At 39.0% G+C, this 18,209-nt stretch overlaps 1 protein-coding gene across 9 annotated transcripts in view; it reads right to left on the bottom strand.

Moving 5' to 3' along the window:
- Positions 1-18,209, bottom strand: part of FHOD3 (formin homology 2 domain containing 3) — a 525,593-nt gene that overhangs the window by 111,307 nt on the left and 396,077 nt on the right. For 7 of the 9 annotated variants that reach the window (XM_036884979.2, XM_036884980.2, XM_036884981.2 and 4 more), the window contains one exon: positions 17,744-17,857. The exons of the other annotated variants lie outside the window; for them this stretch is intronic. In XM_036884979.2, coding sequence (XP_036740874.2) covers positions 17,744-17,857 — 114 coding nt within the window. The remainder of the gene's footprint in view (positions 1-17,743; positions 17,858-18,209) is intronic. 9 annotated transcript variants of the gene reach the window in all.

Genomic DNA, 18,209 nt, shown 5'->3' with positions numbered 1-18,209 from the left:
CAGGCTGTTTCAAGGTAGCACATGGTCCTCCCATTCCAAAGACTACTAACTGAATGGTAAAGATAAGACGTGGGAGGAAGGAGAGCACGTGACAGCCTGGAATGGTTGATCAGAGAAGGTGGGCAGCAAGAGGAGATTGGAGAAGCTCCTAAGGAAACAGTTCGAACACACAGACATATAAACAGCTCTGCATTTCTGTCTGTATATATATGACAGATCAGCAGGGAAATGAATGCGTGTTCAGTAAATAGTAACCAAACAAGTGAAATCTTTAAGGTGGATCTTTGCTGCACACCATGTGCCAAATTAACTTCCAGACAGATAAAATATTACAGTGTGAAAATTAAAGTTGTAGAAATACTAGAAGAAACCATGATAGAAAATGTTTTCTTTATGAAGAACACAAAACGCAAAAGATAGAAAAGATTAATAAATTAAACTCATACAACTTAAATTTTTCTGCATGGCAAAAATACCATAAGTGAAGTAAAAAGACCAACGACAGGAAAATAATTGCTACTCCTATCACAATTTATAAAGAACCTCTATATGTTAGCAAGGAAAATAACTCAATGTTCATAAACCAAAAATTCAGAGAAAAGGAAATAAGAAAGGCTCTGGACATATGAAAACATATTCAATTATGTTCATAATAAGAAAAATACAAATTTAAATGTAATGACACATGACTCTCCATACCCTGGTGAGCAATGCAAGGAAGTCTACGCTGGCCCCCTAAATCTGGACCTGAGGTTCCTCCAGTGTGCTCCCACTTGAGCACTTAGCATGCTCACCTGATCATGTCCCCTCACAGTGCAAGATGTGCCTCATTATCAGTGCACTCCCCACCCCTGGCACCAAGTCGATTGCCTCAAGTCACCTTCAGCCCCAGGCATGGGCTTGCTACTCCCTCAGGCAGTCAGGCTGTCACATCAAACATCCCACCATCATCTCTGAAAAGGACCACAAGATGGAGATGTCACTGCATGGATGGAAAGAGAAGGCCCTCTGTCCTTTCCAACTTCTGGGAGCTCCAAATCTGCTGTGTTGTGATTACTGTTTGCTAGCTTATTTATCTTATTTAAATACTTAAATATGAACAATTCAAATATTCTTGTAATTCTGTTTTCTTTTAAAAAGAAAATATTTAGAGTTTCCACTCAAAATTACATTTTCAAAATTGAAGCATTTAAAGTTTGCTTTCATTAAACAGTTGCATCTTGTATCACTGAGGGCTTTTGCAAATAGTTCTGGCTTTCTCATTATGCTTTGTTTTGGCACAAGCCAAGTTCCAATTTCATAAAAATTAATGCTACACTCTCTGTTTCTAAAAGAGAGCTCTATAAATGCAGCCACAATAGGAGATAGAAGAAAAATTCATTTGAAAATACCCTTGCCTTGACTTAATTTTGTATATTGCTTTTTCAGATTTTCCTTTTCAGGTCATTTATCATTCCAAGTTTTTTAACAGTCAACACACTAATATGCTTGGGAAAAATATGGATAACTCCAAGCTCACAAGGATGCACAGTTCTATTTCCAAAGCAGGCAAGCCTGCCTGAAGGGGTGTTTTAGTCGGCCTGATTTTCCTAGGGCTTCAGAGAAGTGACTCTTGTTTCCAAATTGAGGGAACTGAGTCCCAGAGCTTCCCAATATTGTATGGGGCCCTGGCTTGTTGTTTATTAGTCAGGGGTGTGCTGACAGAAGATGTGGATTCTCATTTCAAAAAATGCTATTTTTTCATAATAGTTCAATGTCTTTCCTAAGAAAAGAGGGTTTTCCTTTATACTTTTTGGTTTCAGTAATTATGGGTATATAAAACCATAATAAATCATACAAATTCTTAGAAGTATATACCTCAGGAAAAAAATCATATATATTAAAAGGGCAGAAAATGCTGGTAAATGTGAAAATAGATTGTAGGTGACATCTAAAGAATTCATCTGTCAAAAAGGAAAAAGGAAAAATTAAACTACATAAACATATACATTATCATAAATAAAACTGACATGTATAAATTTGATTTGGAGTCAGGGGCCCCTCTTTTCTTTTTTTACAGTCACAAAACATAAGTTGGCAAGGTGAGAGTAAGAAGTGGTCTGTGGCTTCCTGCTCTTCATAATGAAATTGCACATCTGATGTTTCAAAAGATTCATCAGGGGGTGGATCCAACATGGTGGCGTGAGTAGGACAGTGGGAATCTCCTCCCAAAAACATATATATTTTTGAAAATACAACAAATACAACTAATCCTAAAAGAGAGACCAGAAGACACAGGACAACAGCCAGACTACATCCACACATGCGAGAGCCCAGCGCCTGGTGAAAGGGGTAAGATACAACCCCCGGCCTGGCGGGACCCGAGCACACCTCCCCCCAGCTCCCGGCGGGAGAGAGAGGGAGCCCAGGACTGCTAACCACCCAGCCCCAGCCACCCGCACCAGAGCGCAGACACAGTGCATGCGAGAGGGCTGGAAACTAGGGAAATAGGGCAGCAAGACCTCTGAGCAGGTTCCGAAGCTGATGCCCCTGTGACAAAGAAAAGCGAGTGCTTTTTGAAAGTCTTAAAGGGACAGGGACATAACAGATGGATGGAAATAACACAGGTCACGGCCCAGTGGCTGGAAATTACAGGGAAAACCGGGTGCACTAACCCCCTGGGCAACAGCTCTGAGACCCCTCACAGAGGTAAACAGCCAAACAGCACCCCCATCCATTACTCTTCCAGGCGCTGCGAAAGCAGAGAAACAGCCTAAGGCAAACCCCGCCCACAGAAAGGGAGATACCTCCATATCGGCCCGGGAAGACACAAAAACACAGCCTACATGCAATTACCCAACACAAGCCACTAGGGGTCGCAGTTGTCCCAGTAAAGAAAGGCCAGTAGCAACTGAAAAGTTTGGCTTTTCCAGCTGACAGTCAATAGCACCTGTCAACATGAAAAGGCAAAAAAATATGATCCAGACAAGACTAACCCAGACAGCTTCGGCATCTGCTACATCTTCCCCTGAGAAGGAACCTGGGGAGATAGATTTAACCAGTCTTCCTGAAAAAGAATTCAAAACAAAAGTCATAACCATGCTGATGGACTTGCAGAGAAACATGCAAGAACTAAGGAAGGAGAATACAGAAATAAAACAAGCTCTGGAAGGACTTCAAAACAGAATGGACGAGATGCAAGAGTCCATTAATGGACTAGAAAACAGAGAACAGGGACGCAGAGAAGCTGATGCAGAGAGAGATAAAAGGATCTCCAGGAATGAAAGAATTTTAAGAGAGCTGAGTGACCAATTGAAACGGAACAATATCCTCATTATAGGGGTACCAGAAGAAGAAGAGAGAGAAAAAGGGATAGAAAGTGTCTTTGAAGAAATAATTGCCGAAAACTTCCCCAAACTAGGGGAAGAAATGGCCTCTCAGACCACAGAGGTACACAGAACTCCCATGACAAGGGATCCAAGGAGGGCAACACCAAGACACATAACAATTAAAATGGCAAAGATCAAAGACAAGGACAAAGTATTAAAGGCAGCCAGAGAGAAAAAAAAGGTTACCTACAAAGGAAAACCCATCAGGCTATCATCAGACTTCTCAACAGAAACCCTACAGGCCAGAAGAGAATGGCATGATATACTTAATGCAATGAAACAGAAGGGCCTTGAACCAAGACTACTGTATCCAGCACGAATATCATTTAAATATGAAGGAGGAATTAAACAATTCCCAAACAAGCAAAAGTTGAGGGAATTTGCCTCCCACAAACCACCTCTACAGGGCATCCTACAGGGACTGCTCTAGAAGATAGCACTCCTAAAAAGAGCACAGAACAAAACACCCAACATATGAAGAAGGGAGGAGAAGGAATAAGAAGGGAGAGAAATAAAGAATCATCAGACTGCGTTTATAATAGCTCAACAAGCAAGTTAAGTTAGACAGTAAGATAGTAAAGAAGCTAACCCTGAACCTTTGGTAACCACAAACTTAAAGCCTCCAATGGCAATAAGTTCACACCTTTCAATAATCACCCTAAATGTAAATGGACTGAATGCACCAATCAAAAGACACAGAGTAATAGAATGGATAAAAAAGCAAGACCATCCATATGCTGCTTACAAGAGACTCACCTCAAACCCAAAGACATGCACAGACTTAAAGTCAAGGGATGGAAAAAGATATTTCATGCAAACAACACAGAGAAGAAAGCAGGTGCTCAATTCTGGTATAAGACAAAACAGACTTCAAAATAAAGAAAGTAACAAAAGACAAAGAAGGACATTACATAATGATAAAGGGCTCAGTCCAACAAGAGGATATAAAAATTATAAATATATATGCACCCAATACAGGAGCACCAACATACCTGAAACAAATACTAACAGAACTAAAAGAGGAAATAGAATGCAATGTATTCATTCTAGGAGACTTCAACACACCACTCACTCCAAAGGACAGATCCACCAGACAGAAAATAAGTAAGGACACAGAGGTACTGAACAACACACTAGAACAGATGGACATAATAGACATCTACAGAACTCTACATCCAAAAGCAACAGGATACACATTCTTCTCAAGTGCATATGGAACATTCTCCAGAATAGAACACATACTAGGCCACAAAAAGAGCCTCAGTAAAGTCCAAAAGATTGAAATCCTACCAACCAACTTTTCAGACCACAAAGGCATTAAACTAGAAATAAACTGTACAAAGAAAGCAAAAAGGCTCACAAACACATGGAGGCTTAAAAACACGCTCCTAAATAATCAATGGATCAATGACCAAATCAAAATGGAGATCCAGCAATATATGGAAACAAACGACAACAACAACACTAAGCCCCAACTTCTGTGGGACACAGCAAAAGCAGTCTTAAGAGGAAAGGATATAGCAATCCAAGCATATTTAAAGAAGGAAGAACAATCCCAAATGAATAGTCTAATGTCACAATTATCGAAATTGGAAAAAGAAGAACAAATGAGGCCTAAGGTCAGCAGAAGAAGGGACATAATAAAGATCAGAGAAGAAATAAATAAAATTGAGAAGAATAAAACAATAGCAAAAATCAATGAAACCAAGAGCTGGTTCTTCAAGAAAATAAACAAAATAGATAAGCCTCTAGCCAGACTTATTAAGAGGAAAAGAGAGTCAACACAAATTAACAGTATCAGAAACGAGAAAGGAAAAATCACGACGGACCCCACGGAAATACAAAGAATTATTAGAGAATACTATGAAAACCCATATGCTAACAAGCTGGGAAACCTAGGAGAAATGGACAACTTCCTAGAAAAATACAACCTTCCAAGACTGACCCAGAAAGAAACAGAAAATCTAAACAGATCAATTACCAGCAACGAAATTGAAGTGGTAATAAAAAAACTACCAAAGAACAAAACCCCCGGGCCAGATGGATTTACCTCGGAATTTTATCAGACATACAGGGAAGACATAATACCGATTCTCCTTAAAGTTTTCCAAAAAATAGAAGAGGAGGGGATACTCCCAAACTCATTCTATGAAGCTAACATCACCCTAATACCAAAACCAGGCAAAGACCCCACCAAAAAAGAAAACTACAGACCAATATCCCTAATGAATGTAGATGCAAAAATACTGAACAAAATATTAGCAAACCGAATTCAAAAATACATCAAAAGGATCATACAACATGAACAAGTGGGATTCATCCCAGGGATGCAAGGATGGTACAACATTTGAAAGTCCATCAACATCATCCACCACATCAACAAAAAGAAAGACAAAAACCACATGATCATCTCCATAGATGCTGAAAAAGCATTTGACAAAGTTCAACATCCATTCATGATAAAAACTCTCAGCAAAATGGGAATAGAGGGCAAGTACCTCAACATAATAAAGGCCGTCTGTAATAAACCCACAGCCAACATTATATTGAACAGGGAAAAGCTGAAAGCTTTTCCTCTGAGATCGGGAACTAGACAGAGATGCCCACTCTCCCCACTGTTATTTAACATAGTACTGGAGGTCCTAGCCACAGCAATCAGAAAAAACAAAAAAATACAAGGAATCCAGATTGGTAAGGAAGAAGTTAAACTGTCACTATTTGCAGATGACATGATACTGTACATAAAAAACCCTAAAGACTCCACCCCAGAACTACTAGAACTGATATCGGAATACAGCAAAGTTGCAGGATACAAAATCAACACACAGAAATCTGTGACTTTCCTATACACTAACAATGAACCAACAGAAAGAGAAATCAGGAAAACAACTCCATTCACAATTGCATCAAAAAAAATAAAATACCTAGGAATAAACCTAACCAAAGAAGTAAAAGACTTATACTCTGAAAACTACAAGTCACTCTTAAGAGAAATTAAAGGGGACACTAACAGATGGAAACTCATCCCATGCTCGTGGCTTGGAAGAATTAATATCGTCAAAATGGCCATCCTGCCCAAAGCAATATACAGATTTGATGCAATCCCTATGAAACTACCAGCAACATTCTTCAATGAACTGGAACAAATAATTCAAAAATTCATATGGAAACACCAAAGACCCCGAACAGCCAAAGCAATCCTGAGAAAGAAGAATAAAGTAGAGGGGATCTCACTCCCCAACTTCAAGCTCTACTAGAAAGCCATAGTAATCAAGACAATTTGGTACTGGCACAAGAACAGAGCCACAGACAAATGGAACAGACTAGAGAATCCAGACATTAACCTAGACATATATGGTCAATTAATATTTGATAAAGGAGCCATGGGCATACAATGGCGAAATGACAGTCTCTTCAACAGATGGTGCTGGCAAAACTGGACAGCTACATGTAGGAGAATGAAACTGGACTATTGTCTAACCCCATATACAAAAGTAAACTCAAAATGGATCAAAGACCTGAATGTAAGTCAAGAAACCATTAAACTCTTGGAAAAAAACATAGGCAAAAACCTCTTAGACATAAACATGAGTGACCTCTTCTTGAACATATCTCCCTGGGCAAGGAAAACAACAGCAAAAATGAACAAGTGGGACTATATTAAGCTGAAAAGCTTCTGTACAGCAAAAGACACCATCAATAGAACAAAAAGGAACCCTACAGTATGGGAGAATATATTTGAAAAAGACAGATCCGATAAAGGCTTGACATCAAGAATATATAAAGAGCTCACACACCTCAACAAACAAAAAACAAATAACCCAATCAAAAAATGGGCAGAGGAACTGAACAGACAGTTCTCCAAAAAAGAAATACAGATGGCCAACAGACACATGAAAAGATGCTCCACATCGCTAATTATCAGAGAAATGCAAATTAAAACTACAATGAGATATCACCTCACACCAGTAAGGATGGCTACCATCCAAAAGACAAACAACAACAAATGTTGGCAAGGCTGTGGAGAAAGGGGAACCCTCCTACACTGCTGGTGGGAATGTAAATTAGTTCAAACATTGTGGAAAGCAGTATGGAGGTACATCAAAATGCTCAAAACAGACTTACCATTTGACCCAGGAATTGCACCCCTAGGAATTTATCCTAAGAATGCAGCAATCAAGTTTGAGAAAGACCAATGCACCCCTATGTTTATTGCAGCACTATTTACAATAGCCAAGAATTGGAAGCAACCTAAATGTCCATCGATAGATGAATGGATAAAGAAGATGTGGTACATATACACAATGGAATACTACTCAGCCATAAGAAAAGGGCAAATCCTACCATTTGCAGCAACATGGATGGAGCTGGAGGGTATTATGCTCAGTGAAACAAGCCAAGCAGAGAAAGAGAAATACCAAATGATTTCACTCATCTGTGGAGTATAAGAACAAAGGAAAAACTGAAGGAACAAAACAGCAGCAGAATCACATAACTCAAGAATGGACTAACAGGTACCAAAGGGAAAGGGACTGGGGAGGATGGGTGGGTAGGGAGGGATGGGGGGGAGAAGTAGGGGGGTATTAAGATTAGTAAGCATGGGGGGTGGGAGAAAGGGGAGGGCTGTACAACACAGAGAAGATAAGTAGTGATTCTACAACATTTTGCTATGCTGATAGACAGTGACTGTAAAGGGGTTGATGGGGGGACCTGGTATAGGGGTATACTAGTAAACATAATATTCTTCATTTAAGTATAAATTAATGATAAGAAAAAAGAAAAAAAAAGCAGTTCCTGTGTGGTAACCTCCAATGAGTTCTACACAATGGTATGAAGGGCATATAAAAGTGAAGGCAAAGGGTCTGTTTGTGTATATACAGAGGATCAAAGCCTAATTTGGCTACCCCAAAAATGAACTAAGATATGATATGAAAAAGAACTTCCAACATCAGCACTCTCTGGAAGACTCATGCCAGAAGATGATCATCAAAAAACCCCAACAAAGATCCACGCACTGCTACAGCTGTAGATGCACTCATCCCACCAGTTCCTGGACTTGCCATGGGAATGAAGAAGGAGATATCTAACCTGGCCTGTGCATACAGTAAAACAACAAATTTGACTGGATCTATACTGTTGGAACTCAACCAAGAATTAGGAGAAGTGCAAATTGTAGCACTCCAAAATCTTATAACTACAGACTATTTACTGTTAAAAGAACATATGGGTTGTGAACAGTCCCCAGTAGTGGGTTGTTTTTAATTTGTCTGATTTCTCTCAGACTGTCCAAGTTCAGTTGGACAATATCTACCATATCATAGATAAGTTTTCACAAATGCCTAAGGTGCCTAACTGGTTTTCTTGGTTTCACTGGAGATGGCTGGTAATTACAGGTATGCTTTGGTTATGTAACTGTACTCCTATTATGTTAATGTGTGTGTGCAATTTAATTAGTAGTTTAAATCCTATACATGCTGAAGTTACTCTACAAGAAGATATGTCAAAGAAATAAGCAATCCTCCCATGTTTTCTTCCGTCTGCTACTTCTATAGCTTTTCTTCTTCCTTCCTAATTACAACCCTTAAATAGAATTCATGCCTCATATCGAATTTACCGAGTATCATAATTCTTCCAAGTGGTAAAGATACCTCAGGACAAATGCTGGGCATAGAAGCCACAGGGCATAAATCTGCAAAGAAGTAAAAAGCTAACCTTTTCAAAGAATATTGCTTCTCTCTCACTTACCAACTTTACATTTCCCTGTATGGCCCCGGAAGATGACTGGTTAGCCAGAGATGGGTAAGATTCCTCAAGGGAGGAACAACGTAAGACAGGCACAGTTGCAGGGGGGCCATCAGGTGGGAAATTGGGGATCAACAGAGGTGAGGCTTAGAACCTCACCCCCCTGTTCTGAGAGAAATCTTCTGCATATGTGGATGTTTTATTGCCCTTGTCTAGCTTGGATTAACACATAGTCTACAGGCACACACCTGATCATCTACATTTGCTCTCTTACAACACTAAACTATGTTTTCTACCTTTATCTTGTATCTACCTACCACTTCAGCATTTTATTAAAAACAATAATAATAAAGAGAGAAATGTGGTATCCACATATAAATCAAGTATAAAAATCAAATGAATATTCATATTTGAACTGACTGTTTATAGTTCATAATGCATGAGCAAAACCAAAAGTTTCTGTGATGACTGCCCTTGTACTGTTCACCATGTAACTTATTCACTATGTAAGAATTTGTTCTCCATGTAAGAACTTGTTTGTTATGCTTCAGAAGATGGTAGACTGACGAAAATTAGGCTTGGGGTGTATTAATGATTGTGCATTGAGCATTGACTCCCCTATACAGAATTTTATTGTTGTTAACAACCATTTGATCAATAAATATGAGAGATGCCCTCAAAAAAAAAAAAAAGATTTATCATATGGTTTTTCAAAGCTCAGACAGTGATAATTGAAAAAAAACATGCAAATGTAAAGGAAGTAATAAACTCTGTGGAGCTTTATTCAGTAGCGAATAGAGAAGATGGCAAAGGTAATGAGCTTTGTCTGGCAGAACTTCCCTGGAAGACCAGGTCCTACCACTGCTATTCCCCAGGGACTGGGTTTCAGCATGCATGTTCCCTTTGGAGGGATTTCACTGCAGGGCCTTCTTTGTGCTCAGGACCCAGGACTGCTGAGCCACCTTTCCTAGGGCCCCCAACACTGCTCCTGTGCCATACAGACTCCTCATGCCTTGCATGCCCTAGGCCAAACATCTCCACCCTTGATTTGCTTTTCTTCCAGTATCTGCTGCCTCAGTTCCATGGTTCTAACATCCACACACTCACACAAACTTACAGCCTTACTCTGCTTCTCCTGCTCCCACCCTCCTGGTGGCAGCCAAGTGTGTGAAACGTTCCTCTCAAGCCCCATGGCCACTGCCCTTTTGGGCACAGTCAGCCCTCTTGGACCAAGAAGTAGCTTCTTGTGGCTTCTGTTCCTGTGGCCACACCCCCTGGCTCCACTCACTGATGTTAGAGCATGTCACCAGCTGGTTCTAACAGCCCCTGCACCCCACATCAGCAGCCCTCAGCAAAACATGCTTCAGAATACACATGAGAGGGTCCAAACAAGGAATATGGGTTGAATTTAAATATTTTAAATTCAGGATTGTTGCAAACTATCTCTATGAATTGCTCATGTCTAGAGTTCTGATCAATCATGAGCTGCTGGAAGTCACAACTTTGTCATCATATATTGCCACTTCCCACCAAACTCACACATGGGGTTCACACAGCACTTTCATGGGTACCTTCTCATTTGCTCATCAAAACTACTCTGTAAGGTAAGGTTGGCATAATTGGCCTTTTACCCTCAGGGATTAAATAACTTCCCAGTGAATGAGTTGGAACCCTAGCCAGTTTTCTGTAACTCAGTACTCTTACCATACAAGGGTAACTGTTTTTAATTGTTCTAAAATTACAGGTCTTACCTTTCCCTTGTAAACACAGCCTTGTGCAATCACTCACTTCTAGGAGTAATAATTAGTTCATTGCTAGTGGTTTAATGATCTTGCCAAGTTAAATTCCTTCCACTGACCCATACCACTTTTTTTTCCTTTGGTAAGTAATGGATAAATTACATTTAGGTGGTGACCTTAATGGGCCCACTACCTGCTGACTTACGTAGAATAATTCAAGGTGAAAACTGATGTGTATAAGACAAAATGCAGAGCTTACACAAAATCTAGAACAGTTTTTAAGGGGTGAATCAAAATATCATATTAAAATATTTTAGAACAGACAAGGATTAAAGATGGAAGCTTGAAAGGTGAGACAGAACTCCTCCCAAAACCACATATAATATGAAAATATAGTTAATACAACTAATCCTAAAACAGCAACAGGAATGAAGGCTGTGCCAGACTGCATACAACTGGAGAACTGAGATCTCACGAAACAGAGTACCAAAGCCTTGATCTGGCAGGACCCAAGCCCTTCCCCTACTCCAGCTCACCAGTGGGAGGAAGAGAAATGGAGCGGGGAGGAGGTGGAAGCCTGGGACTGCTGAACACACCGCCCTGGAGATCTGCTTTGGGAGCACAAACCCACATTGCATGGAGTTTAGTGGAGTTGGAAAGCTAAGACAGGCGCAATGCTTGGAGAGACTGAGATTCCAGCCATTTGTGGAGGAAAGGGATCTACATCTGGCTGGTCTGCAACAAAGGGAAGGTACGTGGTCTGAGAGGCTTCCTAAGAGTGAGAGGGACGCTGAAGGGGGGGGGATTGCATGGAGCTTGCTGCTCGGGAGTAGGGACAGGTGGACAAGGTTGCCTGGGCATGCTCTTCTCAGTAGGTTGGAAATGTTCAGGAGCTTCAGGTGCTCCATCCGTCTGGCTGGCTACTCAGGTCCAAGGACTGCCACCATGATACACAACCTGCTGTGCCTTCCTCCTGACCGGCTGGCACTGGCTTGCAAACTGGCAGTCCCTGCCCTGGTGTCAGGCCAGCCAGAGGGAGGCCCAGCCTATGGCAGCTACAAACACAAAGCACAGAGGCTTACACCTGTGTGCTAGGCCCAGTGGTTCTGACAGTGGAGACATGCACTGCAGCTGGGAAGCAGGAAACATATCTTTCCTCATCCCAGGCACCAGCACTGCTCCCCTGCAACCCCTGACATCACTCCAGGGACTGAACAGCTCCAGAGACTAGAGGTTCTGGGCACTAGAGGGTGACACATACAAATATGAAATGTCAAAGGAAACGGGTTCAAACCAAAATCTCACAAACACCAGAAAAAAGCCCAAGAGAAACTGAACTCACCAATATTCTTGAAAGAGTGCTCAAAATAAAAATCATAAACATGCTTATGGAGGTACAGAAAAATATCCAAGAACTCAAAGATGAATTTAGGATGGAGATTCAATCATCAAGAAATTCCATATCTGAAACAAAACATACAATGGACAGATTTAAAAGCAGATTAGATGTAGTAGAAGAGACAGTAAATGGAAGAGAAATTACACAAGAGGAATACAAGAAAGCTGAGGCACAGAGAGAAAAAAGGATCTCTAACAATGAAAGAATATTGAGAGAACTGTGTGACCAATCCAAATGGAACAATACTCACATTATAGGGGTAGCAGAAGAAGAAGAGAGAAAAAGGATAGAAAGTATCTTTGAGGAGGCAATTGCTGAAAACTTCCCCAGTCTGGGGAAAGAGATATTTTCTCAGGCCATGGAGGTGCCCAGATCTCCCAACACAAGGGACCCAAGGAAGACAACAACAAGACATACAATAATTAAAATGGCAAAGATCAAGGATAAGGACACACTTTTAAAAACAGTTAAAGAGAGAAAAAAGATCACATACAAACAGAAACCCATCAGGCTATCATCAGACTTCTGAACAGAAACCTTACAGGCCAGAAGGGAGTGGCATGATATATTTAATGCACTGAAACAGTAGAGCCTTGAACCAAGAATACTCTACCCAGTACAATTATCATTTAAATATGAAGGAGGGATTAACAATTTTCAGATAAGCAAAAGCTGAGAGAATTTATTTCCCACAAACCACCCCTACAGTGTATTTTGGAGGGACTGCTATAGATGGAAGCATTCCTAAGGCTAAATAGCTATCACCAGGGAAAATAAAAGCACAGTAAAGAAAGTAGAAAAAGTAATGACTAAGCAGATGCAACATCAAATCAACTACCCCCAAAGTCAATCAATGGATAGACAAAGAACACAGAATATGATACCTAATATATAAAGAATGGAGGAGGAAGAAAAATCGGGGAAAAAAAGAACCTTTAGGTTGTGTTTGTAATAGCATACTAAGTGAATTAAATTAGACTGTTAGATAGTAAGGGAATTACCCTTGAACCTTTGGTAACAATGAATCTAAAGCCAGCAATGGCAATACGTACATACCTATTGATAATCACCCTAAATGTAAATGGTCTCAATGCACTAATCAAAAGAATAGAGACACTGAATGGATAAAAAAACAAGACCCATTATTTGCTGCTTACAAGAGACTCACCTCAAACCCAAAGACATATACAGACTGAAAGTAAAGGGATGGAAAAAGATATTTCATGCAACTAATAGGGAGAAAAAAGCAGGTGTTTCAGTACTTGTGTCAGACAAAATAGACTTCAAAACAAAGAACGTAATAAGAGACAAAGAAGGACATTACATAATGATACAGGGGTCAGTCCAACAAGAGGATATAACTATTATAAATATGTATGCACCCAACACAGATCACCTATATATGTGAAACAAATACTAATACAATGAAAGGGGGAAATAGAATGCAATGCATTCATTTTAGGAGACTTCAACACACCACTCACTACAAAGGAAAGATCAAACAGACAGAAAATAAGTAAGGAGACAGAGGCACTGAACAGCATACTAGAACAGATGGACCTAATGGATATCTACACAACACTCCATCCAAAAGCAGCAGGATAAACATTCTTCTCAAGTGCACATGGAACATTTTCAAGAATAGAACACATACTAGGCCACAAAAAGAGCCTCTGCAAATTCAAAAAGATTGAAATTGTACTTACTAGCTTCTCAACCACGAAGGTATGAAACTAGAAATAAATTACACAAAGAAAATGAAAAAGCCCACAAACACATGGAGGCTTAATAACATGCTCCTAAATAATCAATGGATCAATGGCCAAATAAAAACAAAATCAAGCAATATATGGAGACAAATGACAACAAGAATTCAACACCACAAAATATGTGGGACACGGTGAAGGCGGTGCTAAAAAGGAAGTATATTGCAATATAGGCCCACCTCAGAAATGAAGAACAATCCCATGTGAACAGCCAAATCTCACAATTAAAGAAACAAGAAAAAGAAGAACAAATGAGGTCCAAAGCCAGTAGAAGGAGGGACATAATAAAGATTAGAGCATAAGTAAATAAAATCAAGAAGAATAAAACAATAGAAAGAATTGATGAGAGCAGGAGTTGGTTCTTCAAGAAAATAAACAAAATAGATAAACCCCTAGGCAGATATAACAAGAAAAATAGAGAGTCTATGCTCATAAACAGAATCAGAAATGAGAAAGGAAAAATCATTATGGACACCACAGAAATACAAAGAATTATGAGAGAATACTATGAAAAATTATATGCTAACAAACTGGGTAACCTAGAAGAAATGGACAACTATCTAGAAAAATACAACCTTCCAAGGCTGAATGAATAGACCAATTACCAGCAAGGAAATTGAACTGGCAATCAAAAAACTACCTAAGATTAAAACCCTTGATCCAGATGATTTCACTGCTGAATTTTATCAAATATTTTAGTGAAGACCTTATACCCATCCTCCTTAAAGTTTTCCAAAAAGTAGAAGAGGAGGGAGTATTTCCAAACTCATTAGATGAGGCCAGCATCACTCTAATACCAAAACCAGGAAAAGACACCACAAAAAAAAGAAAATTACAGACAAATATCCCTGAAGAACATAGATGCAAAAACACTCAACAAAATATTAGCAAACCAAATTCAAAAATACATCAAAATATCATCCATCATGATGAAGTAGGATTTATTCCAGGGATGCAAGGATGGTACAACATTCAAAAATCCATCAACATCATCCACCACATCAACAAAAAGAAGGACAAAAACCACATGATCATCTCCAGAGATGCTGAAAAAGCATTAGACAGAATTCAACAACTATTCATGATAAAAACTCTCAAAAAAATGGGTATAGAGGGCAAGTACCTCAATATAGTAAAGGCCATATATGACAAACCCACAGCCAACATCATACTTAACAATGAGAAGCTGAGAGCTTTTCCTTTAAGATCAGGAACAAGGCAAGGATGCCCACTCTGCCACTTTTATTCAACATAGTTCTGGAGGTCCTAGCCACAGTAATCAGACAAGACAAATAAATAAAAGGCACCCAGATTGGCAAGGAAGAAATTAAACTGTCCCTTTTTGCAGATAACATGATATTGTACATACAAAACCCTAAAGACTCCACTCCAAAACTACTAGGTCTAATATCTGAATTCAGCAAAGTTGCAGGATATAAAATTAATACACAGAAATCTGTTGCATTCCTATGTACTAATGATGAACTAGCAGAAAGAGAAATCAGGAAAACAATTCCATTCACAATTGCATCCAAAAGAGTAAAATACCTAGGAGCAAACCTAACCAAGGTAGTGAAAGACCTACATTCTGAAAACTACAAGACACTCATTAAAGAAGATACCAATAAATGGAAACACATTCCATGCTCATGGATAGGAAGAATTAATATTGTTAAAATGGCCATCCTGCCTAAAGCAATTTACAGATTCAATGCAATCCCAATCAAAATAACAACAGCATTCTTCAACAAGATAGAGAAAATAGTTCTAAAATTCATATGGAACCACAAAAGATCCGAATAGCCAAAGCAATCCTGAGAAGGAAGAATAAATTGGGGGAGGGTATTACACTCCCTGACTTCAAGTTCTACTACAAAGCCACAGTAATCAAGACAATTTGGTACTGGCACAAGAATAGACCCATAGACCAATGGAACAGACTGGAGAGCCCAGATATAAACCCAAGCATATATGGTCAATTAATATATGATAAAGGAGCCATGGATATACAATGGGGAAATGACAGCCTCTTCATCAACTGATATTGGCAAAACTGGACAGCCACATGCAAGAGAATGAAACTGGATTATTGTCTAACCCCATACACAGAAGTAAACTCAAAATGGATCAAAGACCTGAATGTAAGTTATGAAACCATAAAACTCTTAGAAGAAAACATAGGCAAAACTCTCTTAAATATAAAGATGAGCAACTTTTTCCTGAACGTATCTCCTCAAGCAAGGAAAACAAAATAAAAAATGAAGAAATGGGACTACATCAAGCTTAAAAGCTTCTGTACAGCAAAAGACATCATTAGCAGAACAAAAAGGCACCTACAGTGTGGGAGAATACATTTGTAAACAACATATCTGATGAGTGGTTAAACATCTAAAATATACGGAGAACTCACATGCCTCAACACACAAAAAGCAAATAACTTGATTAAAAAATGGGTGGAGAATATGAATAGACACTTCTCCAAAGAAGAAACTCAGATGGTCAACAGGCACACGAAAAGATTCTCACATGGCTAATTATCAGGAAAATGCAAATTAAAACCACAATGATGAGCATTAAATGATGAGATTAAAAAATATTTTAGAATAAATTTTTTATACTTTCTATGAATTATCACCTTACACCAGTTAGGAAGGCCATCATTGAAAAGACTAGTAACAACAAATGCTGGCGAGGATGCAGAGAAAGGGGGACCCTCCTAAACTGCTGGTGGGAATGTAAGCTAGTTCAGCCATTGTGGAAAGCAATATGGAGGTTCCTCTAAAAAATAAAAATAGAAATACCATTTGACCCAGGAATTCCACTCCTAGGAATTTACCCAAAGAAAACAAGTTCTCAGATTCAAAAAGACATATGCACCCCTATGTTTATCACAGCACCATTTACAATAGCCAAGATATGGAAGCAACCTAAGTGTCTATCAGTAGATGAAGGGATAAAAAAGATGTGCATATATACAATGGAATACTATCCAGCCATTAGAAAGAAACAAATCCCACCATTTACAACAACATGGATGGAGCTAGAGGGTATTATGCTCAGTGAAACAAGTCAGGCAGAGTAAGACATATACCAAATAATTTCCCTCATTTGTGGATATAACAACAAAGCAAAAGTGAAGGAACAAAGCAGCAGCAGATTGACAGACTCCAAGAAGGGACTAGTGGTTACCAAAGGGGAGGGGTGGGGGAGGGCAGTTGGGGAGGGAGGGAGAAGGGGATTGTGGGGTATCATGATTGGTGCACATGGTGTGTGTGGGGTGATGGGGAAGACAGTGTAGCTCAGAGAAGACAAATAGGGACTCTGTGGCATCTTACTACACTGATGGACAGTGACTGCAATGGGGTATGGGGGCAGACTCAATAATAAGAGTGAATGTAATAACCACATTATTTTTCTTGTGAAACCTTCATAAGAGTGTATATCAATGATAACTTAATAAAAAATATTTTAGAACAAATTTTTTACACTTTCTATGTAAAATATGTAGGGAGATGAAATAATAGTAAAAATAAAATATCACCTCTAATAAAATATTTATTTAGTAAACAATGTGAAAGAGAGAAAACATTCTTACCTTTGGACTATATTATATAAAAGAAAATACTTCAGATGATAATTTTTAGTTACACCATTCCTTTACTCTTGATCAAATTTATTTCCTTCCTTTGAGGATAGAGAAGCCATCACCATGCTTCCTCTAAAACCTACCTTTCCAGCCTGGCCTCCGGGGAAGGTGAAATGGATGGTGTTGTCAGGGTGGTGGGCACAGTGGCTGCAGATGAAGGTCCTGTGTGATAAGAGTTGTTACCAAAGCTGCTGTACCTAAAGAGTGCAGAGGATTAAGTTGGTGGTGGAGGTAAGACAGAGAAATGAGTACAAGTCAATAAATAAATATTTAACAATCTGTTAAATTTGTAAGAAAAACAGGTTTGGAAATGCTAATGTTCTTAGTGATTATTCTAACTTGAAGAGATTTAGTAACTGCTTTGTTTTGATTATTTCTATTATCCAAGTTTCCCCAAAACCAAAACTGTTAGGAAGCAGGATTTATGACAAAGCATTTAATAAAAACCTCATATTTCCTTACTTTTAAAATGTACATTAAAATTTTTTGTGAACATAAATTAAGAATTCATATTTTTCTCATTTGCATCATGAATATTTTTCTTGCATC

This window comes from Manis pentadactyla, chromosome 6 (assembly GCF_030020395.1).
Source record: "Manis pentadactyla isolate mManPen7 chromosome 6, mManPen7.hap1, whole genome shotgun sequence".
Lineage (NCBI taxonomy): Eukaryota > Metazoa > Chordata > Mammalia > Pholidota > Manidae > Manis > Manis pentadactyla.
This window is presented reverse-complemented; position numbering and strand designations above follow the sequence as displayed.